The 14,361-nt window shown below is 36.5% G+C and overlaps 1 protein-coding gene and 1 non-coding gene across 3 annotated transcripts in view; both read right to left on the reverse strand.

The window, feature by feature from the left end:
- Nucleotides 1-14,361, reverse strand: part of CAMK4 (calcium/calmodulin dependent protein kinase IV) — a 72,484-nt gene that overhangs the window by 27,966 nt on the left and 30,157 nt on the right. Inside the window, exons 3-6 of one of the 2 annotated variants that reach the window (XM_058169455.1) lie at nucleotides 6,966-7,019; nucleotides 4,639-4,701; nucleotides 4,082-4,164; nucleotides 2,103-2,175 (exon numbers count right to left, since the gene is read on the reverse strand). In XM_058169455.1, the coding sequence (XP_058025438.1) occupies nucleotides 2,103-2,175; nucleotides 4,082-4,164; nucleotides 4,639-4,701; nucleotides 6,966-7,019 (273 nt within the window). The remainder of the gene's footprint in view (nucleotides 1-2,102; nucleotides 2,176-4,081; nucleotides 4,165-4,638; nucleotides 4,702-6,965; nucleotides 7,020-14,361) is intronic. The other variant, XM_058169456.1, reaches the window with a different exon arrangement.
- LOC131193747 (U6 spliceosomal RNA) lies at nucleotides 5,502-5,608 on the reverse strand. Its single transcript, XR_009154005.1, has one exon. It is a non-coding gene; the product is annotated as a U6 spliceosomal RNA (small nuclear RNA).

The following is a 14,361-nucleotide window of genomic DNA, read 5'->3' on the forward strand; positions in this document are numbered from 1 at the left end:
CAAAAATAATCAATCAAGAATAAAACTTATGCTGGAGCTATTCCATGGCAGGATAAGGGGTTCTATCATGGGTGAAATTTACTTACCTTCCCTACTAGTTTGGAAGTGCGTGCTCTACGCATGCACGCTCACTCTGCTTGCATCACATGTGGTTTTGGACCCTCTATGCATGCACAGGGGGTAAAAAACAGGTTACTTCCTGGATAAAACAGGAAGTAATGATGTCCAGGCAGGTAGTCAAAGCCTTGTGCTGCCGCCACTACTGGTTCTCCAAACCACCTGCCACTGCTGCTACTGGTTCAGCCAAACCGGTAGCATTTCACCCCTGGGTTCCATGTATTTTAAATATTCATATAAGGAAGTGATGGCGAACTTTTTAGGGACTGAATGCCCAAACTGCAACCCAAAACCCACTTATTTATCACAAAGTGCCAACATGGCAATTTAACCTGAATAATGAAGTTTTGTGAGGATTTTCAATCACTCTTCACAACTTGACTTCTCCCTGGTGGCACTGGATTTCTTTAACAGCACAACTCAGGAATGATGGGAGTGTAGTGCAGTAGCCTCTGGAGGGTCATCCCATCCTTATTCCTTCCTTCCTTCTTTTTCCTTCCTTCCCTCCCCCCTCCTCTGATTTTACCTTCCTTTTTTTAATCCTGTATATTATGGTTCGTTATTGTTAGTATTTATTAATTTGCTTCACTTCAATTCCTATAATGTTTCCCACTGGGAAGACAGAGACTACAAAGAGCAAGGGAAAACAGTGAGAGGGTATTCTTTAAGTAGAATGCCACCATTCAGTTATAATTCACAAAAAGTGCAAATATTATGTATTTATTAAATAATTCAAGTGAGAACTGAAACAGAAATCATCTTATTAAAGTGATCCTAAACGCATACTGGCATTTTACTTCAGCTCTCTCTTCCCATTTCTCCTTCATTTTCCTTATCTGTAGCCATTATGGCTACATAGATATCTATGACGTTAGTTCTAGGGACTGAATAAGTTTATAGATTCCAGACCTCTTCTGATTTGCTCCTTTATTGACATCAAAGTTTTGACGTGAGAGAGGATTCTAACTGTATATTTTGTTCCCTGTGTCACCTGTTCCTGAACCTGGGAAACCAGAAGCTGGAAAGTGTGATGAACTGGGCATCTTTCAAAGGTCACAGACTGCTTTATGAGAATAACTGGAATGAAATACAATCACATCTGCAATACCATTTGCAACTGTAAATGGAAGATTGCTTATCACCACAGCAACAACAACAAAAAAATGGGACTAAGAATGATGAAAAGGATATCAAAGAGCAAGTGGCAACTATAGTGAGGAGGACCTTTACGCACTATGTATTGTGTACCAATTGTGTCTATTCCTAGACTGGGACAGCTTGCTTTGTCACTCATGTCTTCACTTCCCAATTATATTACTGCAATGCTCTATTCATGTAGTTACCCTTGAAGACCATTTAGAAACTTCAACTGATGCAAAATGCAGCAGCATGAGTAGTTATGGAGGCCTTTCTTTTAGTACACATGACAACTTTTCTCCATGGTTACCATTATCTTCCAGTTCTGGTGCTGGTAGTATATGTTATTTTAGTACCTTGGATTTTGTTTGATGTACTCCTGGACTTTTCCACAGGGCTTTTATTTTGCATGCATTTATTTTAAATAAAGATAGTGTAGCCAGGGAAGTTAGATGGTGCCGCCAAGAACATTCCAGTGCTACCTCACACAGAGAACCTCTGAGGTAGCCTTCCAGACACCAGACATCATTCAACTGCTGGCATTCTAAGCAATGGAAGGTTCCCAGTTTAAGTAAAGTCACTCCACTTCAAGAATTGATTCCGTATTTTAGATGTTTGTCTTCAGTATGAGGAGAAATGTTAGTAGGGTGGTGAAAGAAGTATACAGTAAATGTGCTTTTCCATGATCTCCCTCCTCTCATGTTGTTTTGATCATTGATTGAGATTGATATAGGAATTTGGACTGTCATCAAGACGTTTTTCTTTCATTTAGTGGTCTATACTGATCAAACGAGTATTTTGAGATTAATGAAATATTAATCTGAGGCTGTGAAGCTAGTAAAACTTACAGCAACCGCCTCCAAGATTTGTTTCACTGCATCAGCAGCATCTCGCTCGCTGTAATATCCTTTTTCCACAATTCTATAAAGAAACAAAAATATGCCGTTCAAACTCAGGGATTTCTAGAACAGCACAATTCTAGGCAATCTTATTAAAATAAATCACAGAATAATCAAGCAACAATATAATATATCATGAGTTGATGGATAAAGCTCTAACTAAAAACAACTTTACTCTGGTTTAATAAATAAATATTTTAAATATAATATGATAATGGAGGAGTACGGACTCTAGCAAACAACTCAGTTCCTAATAACCACATAGAGAAATTTGTGTTAACTTTCTTGCTTTAGATTTCAATCTTATCTACAAGTAATCCTTGATTTATGGCCATAATTGAACCTGGAATTATTGCCATAAGTTGTTCTGACCATTTAGACAGTGGGTCACCATGCAATCATGTCCAATTATGACCTTTATTGCAGGGGTTAATACTATGGTCATTAAGAGAATCCATTATCCACAATGGGTATTTTTTGCTGGAAACAGAACTAATCTAATGTAGTTTCTAGCAAAACAAAAAACAAAAAAACCATCATAAATTGTAATTATGTGACTGTGGGACATTACAAATGGCTTTAAATGCAGGCTAGTTGCCCCAAATGCTATCATGTGATCACGGTAGGGCAGCAATTGGAATTTTAAATCTGGGTTGTATGTAGCCCTGGGGAGTTTTGTCACAACTTCAAACAGTTGCTAAGTCTATCTGACTAAAAGATTTTTTTTTTAAAAAAACGAATACATAAAACATTAATAACAACAAACAGAAAAACAGAAAAAGGCAACAAAAATTTAAAAGTCAAGTAAGTAGAGCAAAAATTAAGTCTACAACCACCTAAACCAGCAGTCCCCAACTTTTCCAAAGGTAGGGGGCATTGTTCTGTGTGAGTGGCAGGTGCGCGCACATGGACAGCTCCATTTGTGCAAGTGCAAGTTTCCACCACTTGTGTGAGTGGAGTTTCGTATGCAAGCAAAAGCGTGCGCTGCTCATGTGAGCGGAGCTTCGGTCGTAAGCTCAAGTGCCTCCTGCTCGAGCGCACAGCTCCATTCACACGCAGTTCCACTCATGCAAGAGGCTGACATTTGCAAAACTCCACACGCAAACAGCTGGCACTTGTGTGGATGGAGCTATGCATGTGAGCACAAGTGTCCACTGCTCATGCAAGTGGAGCTATGTGCACATGCACATTCACCTGATGCTCGCATGGCCCAGTTCCGAACAGATATACTAGGCCGCAGCCCAGGGGTTGAGGACCTCTGATGTAAACAATTAAGTAGCTATCAGATGGACTTAGTAATAGCAAGCGGATTCTTGGCTTTCCTTGCCCCTCCCTTTCTCAGGCTAGCATTTTAGAGTCATTAAAAAACAGTCAAATGCAGAATTATTGGCATGCCAGCCTTATGGGTTTAATAGGCAACGGTAGTCTCCCAATAAGGTGAACACAGAAGCACCTGGAAAAGTTAAAAAAGGATGTTATGTTAAGCCTTGGCTATGAGGAACTAAGCTATGTGGTGATTAGCTGGCAAACAAGTACTGATTTTGCAGAGTTATTTCTATAATGTTGCAAAACAGGAAAGAGCTAATTAGCAAGTGGTTTTCTGCAAGCCAAACATACATACAAACTGGGCTGCGCTCATAGTATCCTGTCGCTTAGATAGATTTGAAAACAGTCAAAACGGCACAAATGCATCGCCAATGTGTTTTAAACTGGATTAAGATGGAGAGGCTGGCCAGCTAGCTGGTACAGACCTGAAGATCTGCATTTAGATCTGTTAAAATATAATTCCAGCAGCTGAAACACATGTCACAAAGAAAATAATGCATTTTCAGCCTCTTCTAAAAAAATTAAACCCAGATGATTATCTACTTTATAATATAAAATTTGTGTAATATACAGTACAACAACATGCACAACCCACCACATACCTGTCAAACAGCTCTCCTCCTGTTACCAGTTCTAAAACAAGGCTGATTTCTGTGGGGGTTTCAAATATCTCCTTCAATTTTATCTGAGAAAAGCAACAAAGTGTAGCAATTGTTTATTTTTCCCTTCTTCCCTGTATGTAAATAATTTACATTAAAGTTACATTAAATAGATGGCATATCTATATAGAATATAGGTATATTTTAATTTTTATTTCCTCCCCAATTTGTCTCCTCCTTTCGTTCTAATTAAAAACTTCACAAATGATGGTTCAATAGAAAGTATAATTTAAAGAGCATGCACTAAAAATTACTTTCTTAAGTGATTCTTCAGAGTTTTTGAAATATCTTGAAACACTACTGGAAATAATTTTAAATGGACAAGAACTCTGATACTTCCTAGAACAGACTAATAAATAAATAAATATGGACAGATTAAAAACTTGTAGAGTTCTTTTGATCATCTTATGTGCAGCAAGACAAGAAAATATGTCCACAATCAGAAATCAAGATGCAGGCAAACATTTTTAAATCTGGGCTTGCAAATAGATACAACTTACAATATTTGGATGTGAAAGTCGAAGAAGAACACCTATCTCTGTTCGGACAATCTTCTTATCTACCTGGTTAAAAGGAAAAGAAAACATAATAAGATTTTGAAAGTATTTTTTTTCAATGATTTCACCGCTGTATCCATTCTGGGCATTTTTAATAGTCAAATTTCTGTGTTAATATTTTTAGGAACCAAACGCATGGCAAAAGTCAAAAAGTAAGTTAAAAAAGAAAGTAAATCTGCCTCTGAAATACATGGGAAAATATTGATTATTATTATTGAAATTTATCACCAAATTTAAAAGTAAAGTGAAGTTTTAAAATACAAGAAACAAAACAAAAGTTAAGCATGCTATTTGTCATTTAGAATTGATACTTAATTTATCCACTTAGTGCCCAAATAACATCAGCATGTAAACTTTTAGAAAAACTATTTTGAAAAAACATTCTTTCTTTGAAGAGTTTGCAAGACAATATCAAGCATCCTTTTGTGAATTCACAGAATTGAATCTATGACAACTTTTAAATAAATCTTAATACTGGGGAAAATATTACAAGCACTTTGGTTTGCATCATTAAAACCTACATATGGCACCAAAGATAATGAATCCATGAACCCAGGGCCAAGAAGATTTTAAATCTGAAATGAAGAAAGCCTTAATCAGTTATTTTAGGCAATTTGGGAACTATACAAGGAAATCAATGTTTACCATGAAACTGAGAAAAGCAAAGTATAGATAAACCAATATTTTTTTTTTGGTACAGATTTGGTACAGAATGGAAGCCATATTTATCATTAATAAGTTATTATTTTTTATTTTTTATTTTTTTTAATTAAAGTGTTTTTCTCTTTATTATAAAGAGCAGGGGGAAAAAAATGGAACGCTTCACGAATTTGCGTGTCATCCTTGCGCAGGGGCCATGCTAATCTTCTCTGTATCGTTCCAATTTTAGTATATGTGCTGCCGAAGCGAGCACATTAATAAGTTATTATTAATACATCACACAGGATTGCCAGTCTCTTTGCAAAACAAAGTCAGCATTTTATATATTACTTACTTGGACTTTGGAAAAAGAGGCTGTTGTTTCTTAAAAGGAAAGGCCTTTTTTATGCTATCAAAATCCAAATAAATTGGTTGAAGAAGGAGAACAGGGATAAATACTTAATGGGCAAACAGATTTTTTAAAACTATTCTTTAAAGCTTCAGACATTTTGGGGCTTGTCTTTCTACTTAAGATGACTCTTGTGCCTGTACAACATCACAGATTTTGGTAAACATTAGTCGCATATCCCTTCAACACATTTCGCAAACACAGCATGGCCTGTTTCCATTCACAAAGCTCCAAATTTCCTTAGATAATCTCCGCTGTATACACATCACCATCAAATGGAGTACAAGTAAATTAAAAATGTGTTTTTGTTTACATAGTCATGCTCATAATTATCTGCTTATTACTGCTGTACTGAAATATGTTAAAATTAAAATTAAAAATAAAAATAAAATAAAATAAATAAATAAATAAATAAAGCCTTGGCGTTTGTTAAAAAAAAATCATATAAACAAATCAGGGGTGGGTTCTACTTACCTTTACTACTGGTTCGCAATGGGAGTGTGTGCTTGCTTGCTTGCTTCTGCGCATGCGCAGATCGTCAATTATGATATCCAGGCAGGTGGGCGGAGCCTCCTGCCGCTTTTACTACCGGTTCTAAAGAACCGAGAGCAATCCACCACTGAAACAAATGGACTATAAACATGCCCTGGAATTATTAACTCATGTAACCCCTGATACAATCTACTAAGCAACTACCACTGCACCATTACCATTGAGAGAGTTTACATAAATAAAGACCATGGCAACTGTACAGTAGGTGAAAGAAATGATTCACAATTACAATCAAAATTACAATCTCCATTATTTCACATGGAGAGAGAATGTTCTCCTTACACTTATAACAGTAAGACAAGTAACAAAACCAGTAATTTATTAACAAGAACTTGAATGGGGTATAAGCTAAGGTCTTTCTTAGCACAGCTGATTTGCAGCTTTGTGTTCATGAATGTGGGCATTAAGTTCTTGCATAGGCAAATCTTTTATGGATCAGCACAATATGCACATCACTTTTAGTGTTCTCATCACTTAATCATTCAACTGATGAGAAGAAAAGTGATTGCAAAATTTGCTCTGCTCATCGATCAAAATTCCTAGACTTATATCAATATATTAAATCAGACAAATATCATTCACAATTCTTGTATAAAGCCATAATGCTTCCCTAATTGCAAAATATATAGCTACCCCAAATTATATACGATAGGTATAAACAAGGCAATACCTGTTCTTCAAATAACTTCTTTAGAGTTGCACAGAGCTCTTCAGCAGGCAACTCCTGAAACAACATTTTTTAATAACATTATCGAAGTGCTATAAGGAAAAATGGCTCTTGGACTCCTTGGGCCAATGAACATTGGCACATATTTTGCTGGGGCTATCTATGTGTTATACATCATTTGGTTCGGATGATTCTTTCGTAAGTTTTATTATATCCTGTTTAAACATTTATTAATGCAAGCTTTTCTAAATCTCATCTATTTTCCATCTTTCCATTAAAATATCTATATTTACATATAGATATATCCAATTTCCCACTTATTTCTTAATGCCCTTGTGAATTAATTGGCTTTTAATAGCGAGTTTTTCATAATTTTGACTATCAAGGGAAATGCTTATGTTTTTAGGTTTTTTAATGGCATTTCATGCTTCTGCTTCTTAAGGCTGAACGCAACATTTCTTTAACTTAAAGTTTTAGAAGAAATTATAATTTAGAAATGGCAAAAAACTGGCACTACTAGTAAACATCTCAGAACTTTAGATGAAATCTTGTATTGACAAGAGAGGGATTCTCTCCTTTCATTAATAGAGGGACTAGGACTTAAAGTCACAATTTCAGTTCTGAACAAAATAATAATTACTCATGCTATTACTATTAAGCTCCGCTTTACTATAGTGGTAATAGAAATTAAATTTAGTTATTAGCTTATTATATTAGTCCAGGCAATTATATTTCATATACAAGTTGTCCTTGACTTACTATCAAAATTGAGTCTGCAATTATGGCTATAAGTCATGCTGATCATTAAGAGGGTCATCACATAAACACCTTATTTTACAACCTTTTTTATTCTGCTGTTAAGTGAACACAGAGGTTGTAAAGTTAAATGTGATGCTTGTTAAAGAAACACTGGAGTTTTTAAATGCACTATGAGTTTTGCTCACTATGGGTTTGGGTGTTTTTTTTTTGCTGAAAATCAGAAGTAAATGCCGATTTCCAGCAAAAAAAAAGGTCATAAATTACGCTCACGTGACTATGAGATGCTGCCAACGGCTAAGTGATAGTTGGCTGCCAAGCATCCACAGTGAGTTGCATGACCATGGCGAGTGGCCATTGGAACTTCAGTCTAGGTCTTAAGTACCTTTTGGGGAATTCATCATAAGTCAAAGACTACTCATATAGTTGGCTTTTCCTTGCTTTATTAACCTGAGCTTCAGTTTGGAACAGACAACTAACTATTGGAAGGATGGAAGGAAAAAGGGAGGATGATTAATTTAGTCCAGGTATTTCTTGATAGTCTCCTATCTAGGTATTAACCAACTCTGACTCAAATCTGATTTTCAGAATCAAGTAAGGTTTCTAAGATTGTGCCATCAGCTAGGAGAAAATTCGAAGATACGGTATTTCTTTTGCTAAACAAGATATACTTTTTCAGTTATCATACTTTAATCAGGCTACATTTAATATTCTTATTTTAAGTGACATTCATTCAAAGCTAAGGTCAAAAGTATATGAATTTGCACATGCAGAATCCCCAGCAGACTTTCAAATCAGAAAACATGGACAGTGAACAGTGCTGGACCCTCTATGTGAGGGGTCTGCAAACTTGGCTCTTTTAAGACTTGTGGACTTCAACTCCCAGAGTTGAATTCTAGGAGTTGGTCCACAAGTCTTAAAGGAGCCAAGTTTGCAGACCCCTGCTCTAGGTAATCAGCTGCTTTATCAGCCAGATCAATATACCTTAGGTTTTTGCTCATTCAAGCCTGAAAGGATTACAGTTGCACAGGTAGTGACATATATCACTATTCTAATGTACTATTACTAACTCTGTCCCAATTGTACCTCGAGAGGATTACTGTAATGCATTCTAGGTAGGGCTGTCTTTGGAGACAAACCAGTAGTTGCAACTGGTAGGAAATGTAGTATCAAGATTATTAACTGGATACCTTTCCAATTCAGAATTACACCTACAGTATATTGAAGTCAGTGAATGGTTGCCAGCAGGCACAATGCGAAGTGCTGCTCATTACCTTTACTGTTGTCTAAACAGCACAGGGCCAGGCTATATCAAGCAATCTTGCCATTGCATCTGCATATCCCATTATCAAGAAAGAATATCTCTTCTAAACGTTTTCTTCCTTCCTGAGGCCTGAAGGCTTCCTCTGTACTATCCCTTCCTTTAGAATACTCTGTCCCCAGAAGTACATTCAGCTTCCACCTTTTCGCAGTTCCACACACAGCTTAAAATACACAGCTTTATTTCAATGTGCTCTAATAACTGACCATGGGCACTTAGTTATTATTTTGGGGTTTTTTCCTTTCTGTTGGTGGTGTATACCATGTCCATATCTTTGGGGATTGGGGTGGTTAAATAAGACGCGGTGCTTAAAAGAGAGGGTGCTACATCTGTTTAAAAATAATAATGATCATTTTAAATTGTTTAATTTTCAAATAAATTGTTTTTACTTTTTATGAGGCAAGATGCAAAACCAGTAAGAAAATCTTGTTATCCCTTAGGGGAAAAATATGCTTTGCTATACTATAATATCATCCAAGATTTTAACCAATGTTTCTCAAACTTGGCAAAATTAAATGTACACAGAAGCCAGTGGCTAGAGAATTCTGTGAGTTGAAGTCTTATACATCTCAAATTTAAGTTTGAGAAACATTAGTTTAAAAGTACATCTGGATGTATTTGCAGGGGGAGGGTAAGAAGGTGGGAAGTACAGCTTAAAATGATTTTATGCATATATAGTCACAGCTTGTTAGACTTGCACTGGGAAACTTCAAGTCTCAATCACAGAACTCATTGAGTGGCTTTCTTTTCTACACCATTAACTTTCCATTTATGTCCGTTGTGCAATTAAAATTAGGGAGGGCACCCCAAATTTCTTAGAGAAAAGTTGTTATACAAATAAGCAAGTGCCACTCAATATAATGCACCTGAACCAAAGTAACTACAGTATGCTGAAGTCAATGTATAAAATACATTGTCTCAAAGGATATGAACCATAGTTTTTCTTACTTGATTTGTTTCTCTATTTTTTTAAATTAAACTGTTTTTCAAAAGTCTAGACAAAGTGTACGTATGCACATGCACACACACACATAATCAAACAAAAGTTCCACAGCGTCATTTGGATTTTCGGTATCAATGAGATGGATGATATATTAATTCCAGAGCTTTAGTGGGAAAAAAGAGAGGAAACAGACTGTTTTGTAATATGATCACTAATCTTAGCAGAAGAAACTTGCTGAGAAAAGACTGTTCCAAGCTGACCAGCTTTGCTGCTTCCTATTCAGTCCTCCCACTTTATGAAACAAGACAAAAAACTCCAATTTTGCCTTTTCTCCTTCTTCCATTCACAAACAGAGGTAGTGTTATTAACTTCACTTTTCTCATTTTAAATCCCACTGAATCACTTGGAATGCAGATCTGAGTAAGAAGAATTAAGTAAGAGCTCAGGTTCTCACTTAGAATGAAGGGCATTGTTAGGCTGTATAGTGTAAAATTTTGTTCTATGTGGATTTACCACTTTAAACTTAGTAACAGATAACTGCAAGAATCTATTTAGCACTATTATTTTATTACAGAAATGCTCAAAAAGTCCTTGAAACACTTTTTGCACCTTTAAAAATTTGCTTATTTTATGTACTAAAAAAATGAGTGGACAGATGTATGAAACCTCAAATTACATTTTTAAAAACTATAAAAGATAAATAGCAAAGAAAGAGGCCTGAACTAATTTTCAGTTTCTTACAATGCATATGTAAGAAACCAAGAAGGGGATCTGGTTTGAGGTGGTATCAATGTGATTTCTGTGTCTGCACATAATTTTTCAACTAATTTAGATGCAAAGGTTTTTTTGTTTGTTTATTTTTTTTAATTAGCAAGCAGACTGGGTACCATCACTGCATAATTTATCTGATTTAGTTTCTTGTCTATAACATAAAATTGCTTCCTAAGTTTCACAGTAAAGATTGGTATAAAATGCTAATATAAAATTTATGGAATAAAATATCTATTATTTATGTCTTCTTTAGCGCCTATAGGGAAACAAATGCAGCAATTTTCCCATGCAGTAACATTTACAGTTTACTTTTATAAAATTTATTAGTTTATTTACTGAAAGTATCCTACTTTTCACCATAAATGACACATATGGTGCTAATAGTAAGAAAAATAAAATAAAATAGATTAACAATTAAAACACTTAAAATACCATTAAAAGCATATACATAAAAAGAATACACACTCAGTTACAATGTACTCAACAGCTAGTCAAATTACATGCCAGAAGGGGACAGCTTGCCAAAACACAGAAAACAAGAGAGAATTAGCTTAGTAATTTATATCAGAAAGTTCTGAAGCCTGGTTTAAATCTCTTAATCAAAAATTTCTACAATAATTGGAAGGGAGGGAAGAAGGGAGGGACGGAGGGAGGCTTCTTCTAAATGACATTAAGGGTGTGCAAACGTGTAATGTTAAATATAATCTTTCAAAAACCTGATTCTAAATTATGTAGGATTTAGGGCACTGTGCTGATAAAAAGTCCTCCAGTCAGTGATGATACTTTAATGAAGGAGTGGCCCGAGGCAAACATTTTAGTAATAGCTGGTTGAAATTGTTCAATGTTTCCAAAAAGCTGTCAAATAATATCATGGCCGTATTCCAAAGGAATATTTCATCCTGGCTTAACAGAAATTTCTAGAAATGGTTACATCTCTGCAGAGTCTGAGATATGCAAATCTTGGATGTTGAGATATGCAAATCCTGGCTGAATCTATGAATAAATACAAACTATGACTGTAACCCCATTTAGTGCAGGTTGCATCCTTATTCCTGGATTTGCATTTCAGTTTACAAACATCACTTGTTTTGTTTGAATTAATTTTCAACGGGCTTTTCCTTATCTAACTGCTTACTAAAATCAAACACCAATTTAGAATTTATTTCGTAGATTTTGAATGACAGGAAAAATGAAAGTATTGATAATATTAAAGGATTTGTTTCATGTCATAATGATACAATATTGAAAGGAAAATATTTATACAAATGTTCTTCAACCATAGTAACTTTAATATGCATGGACTTCAACTCACAAAATCCCATGCCATTATGAATTCTGGGAGTTGAAGTCCATGCATCTTAAAGTTGCCAAGATTGAAAAACATTGATTTATACCCTATGTGTCATAGATAGAGCCGGAGCTTCTATCGTCTGAAAGCGTTCACTATTGTTCCTATGTTTTAGACACCATCTCCATGGTAGAGAGGGCCGCATGTCAGCCCCAGCCCTGCAACGGTATTTGGGACTAACATTCGTGTGGGGATCGCCATTCCACTGCTGCACACTTTCGCCGACCACCTTTCCTGTATTTTTTTTATTTATTTATTTATTTATTTATTTATTTATTTACATTTATATCCCGCCCTTTTCTGAAGACTCAGGGCGGCTTACAGTGTATAAGGCAATAGTCTCATTCTATTTGTATATTTACAAAGTCAACTTATTGCCCCCCCAACAATCTGGGTCCTCATTTTACCTACCTTATAAAGGATGGAAGGCTGAGTCAACCTTGGGCCGGGCTTGAACCTGCAGTAATTGCAGGCAGCTGTGTTCTAATAACAGGCTCCTTACAGCCTGAGCTATCCACGGCCTGCTCTCCTGGGACGTCAGCTCCGAGGCATGCCTCTCACTTTGATTTCCCAGCCACATGCTAGATGACGTCAAGGTCATGCACTGTCTATCAACCTTTATCACTTTAAGGAAAGACAGAACAAGGAACAATTGAAGTGGCCTGTGATGGATTGGGGAGGGAAAGGGAGGATACGGGTTAGTGGGATAATTGAGTGATTGCACTGGGGTGGAGCTATATGCTGCTTAAAAAGGTGATGGGGAGAACGGAGCGTCAGCTCCAACCAAGATTCCTTTCTGTAACACTTTAAGGTGGTCAGATAGTACCGATATCAGGATAAACAAACTTGGTTACTGCTTTTGCGTGCTGAGGTTTATTTTTCCAGTCTTTATGGAACCTGACACTATGATTGTCAGAACTCCATCCACCTTTCTTCCACTAGGAATTCCAAATAAAGGAGGGAGAGTAAGAGACAAGCTACATAGCTCTATTCAGTATAGCAGAAGTTAGCCCTCTTTAATTTAGTTTTCACACTTTAAGTCACTATCACATCTTCCTCAGTTTTTAGAGATAGCATGTTAGAAATATTAAAATCTGCAATTTTTAGGTACTCTAATTTTAATATTATGCTACATGATTTTTAGTAGTATAAATGGTATTCACTGCAAGATATTGCACACAAATTTTTGCAGCCAATATCTATGGCACTTTTGAATTACCATAGATCTGTTTGATTTTCATTTTGATTGTCATTCTAAAATTGAATTTCCCTAATGGAAAACGGCATCATAAATTGCTATAAGCTATAAGCCATGTAGTGGATTTTATTCATAATGAAGAGTGATATATACCTTCTACTTAATGGGAAATTAGGTCCCATGGGCAACAAATATCATATATTGAAATCTTACATTTAAATGACATTTAACAAGAGCTATTTAGTCATAATTAAATGCTGTTACAACATAATCCTATCCGTAGTTCCAAGAAACCTGGTCAGCACAGGTTCACCTATGTTGGCTGGGACTCCTGGAAGTGGAATATAAAAGAATCAGAAGTATGTTAGTTTAAGGAAGGCTCCCATAAACATTGCTTTTTTGGAGTAGATCTGTTGAACAATTCTTACATAAAATACTTTAAACAAAGGTGTTTGTTCATACAGATAGTCCTCGACTTACAATCAAAATTGACCATGGCAATTACGGTCATAAATTGTGATGGTCATATAGCAGGTCATTGTAATGACTCCCCTGAATGCTTCCCCAGATGTCCCTCCAGATGAGGAGAGGAGGATGAGCCAGCCCCAGGCTTGTCAGGAAGAGAAGCAGCCAAGGGCTACGAGCAATGAGTAGAGGGGCCGAGCACAGTGGAGTGACCGGATAAGCAGCTGGCTGAATTAGAGACAGGAGAGGCACAACTGCAGCTGGGAAGCCCAGAGACTTCAGGTGGAGAGGGCACACAGCTGCAGCTTGTCAGTGGAGATGAAGAAGAACTGCCTCCTCCTCCAGATCTGAGAGCATCTAGAGGCTGATAGGAGGCAGGCACAACGAAGGTCAGCCAGGCTACTTGTGAGGAGCAGCCTCACCCCCCTCTTGATGGGCTTCACCAGGAAGCAGATATTTAGCTGAGCAAGGGGAGAGAAACGATGCTGGGAACAATGACTCTTCATCTGTGGCTTTGCCTTGTGGACTTGCCTTGTGGACTAGTATTGGCTTCTTTTGAATAGTCTGTTGAACTCATCAGGAATGGGCTGATCCTGG

This window comes from Ahaetulla prasina, chromosome 2, assembly GCF_028640845.1.
Source record: "Ahaetulla prasina isolate Xishuangbanna chromosome 2, ASM2864084v1, whole genome shotgun sequence".
Taxonomy (NCBI): Eukaryota; Metazoa; Chordata; class Lepidosauria; order Squamata; family Colubridae; genus Ahaetulla; species Ahaetulla prasina.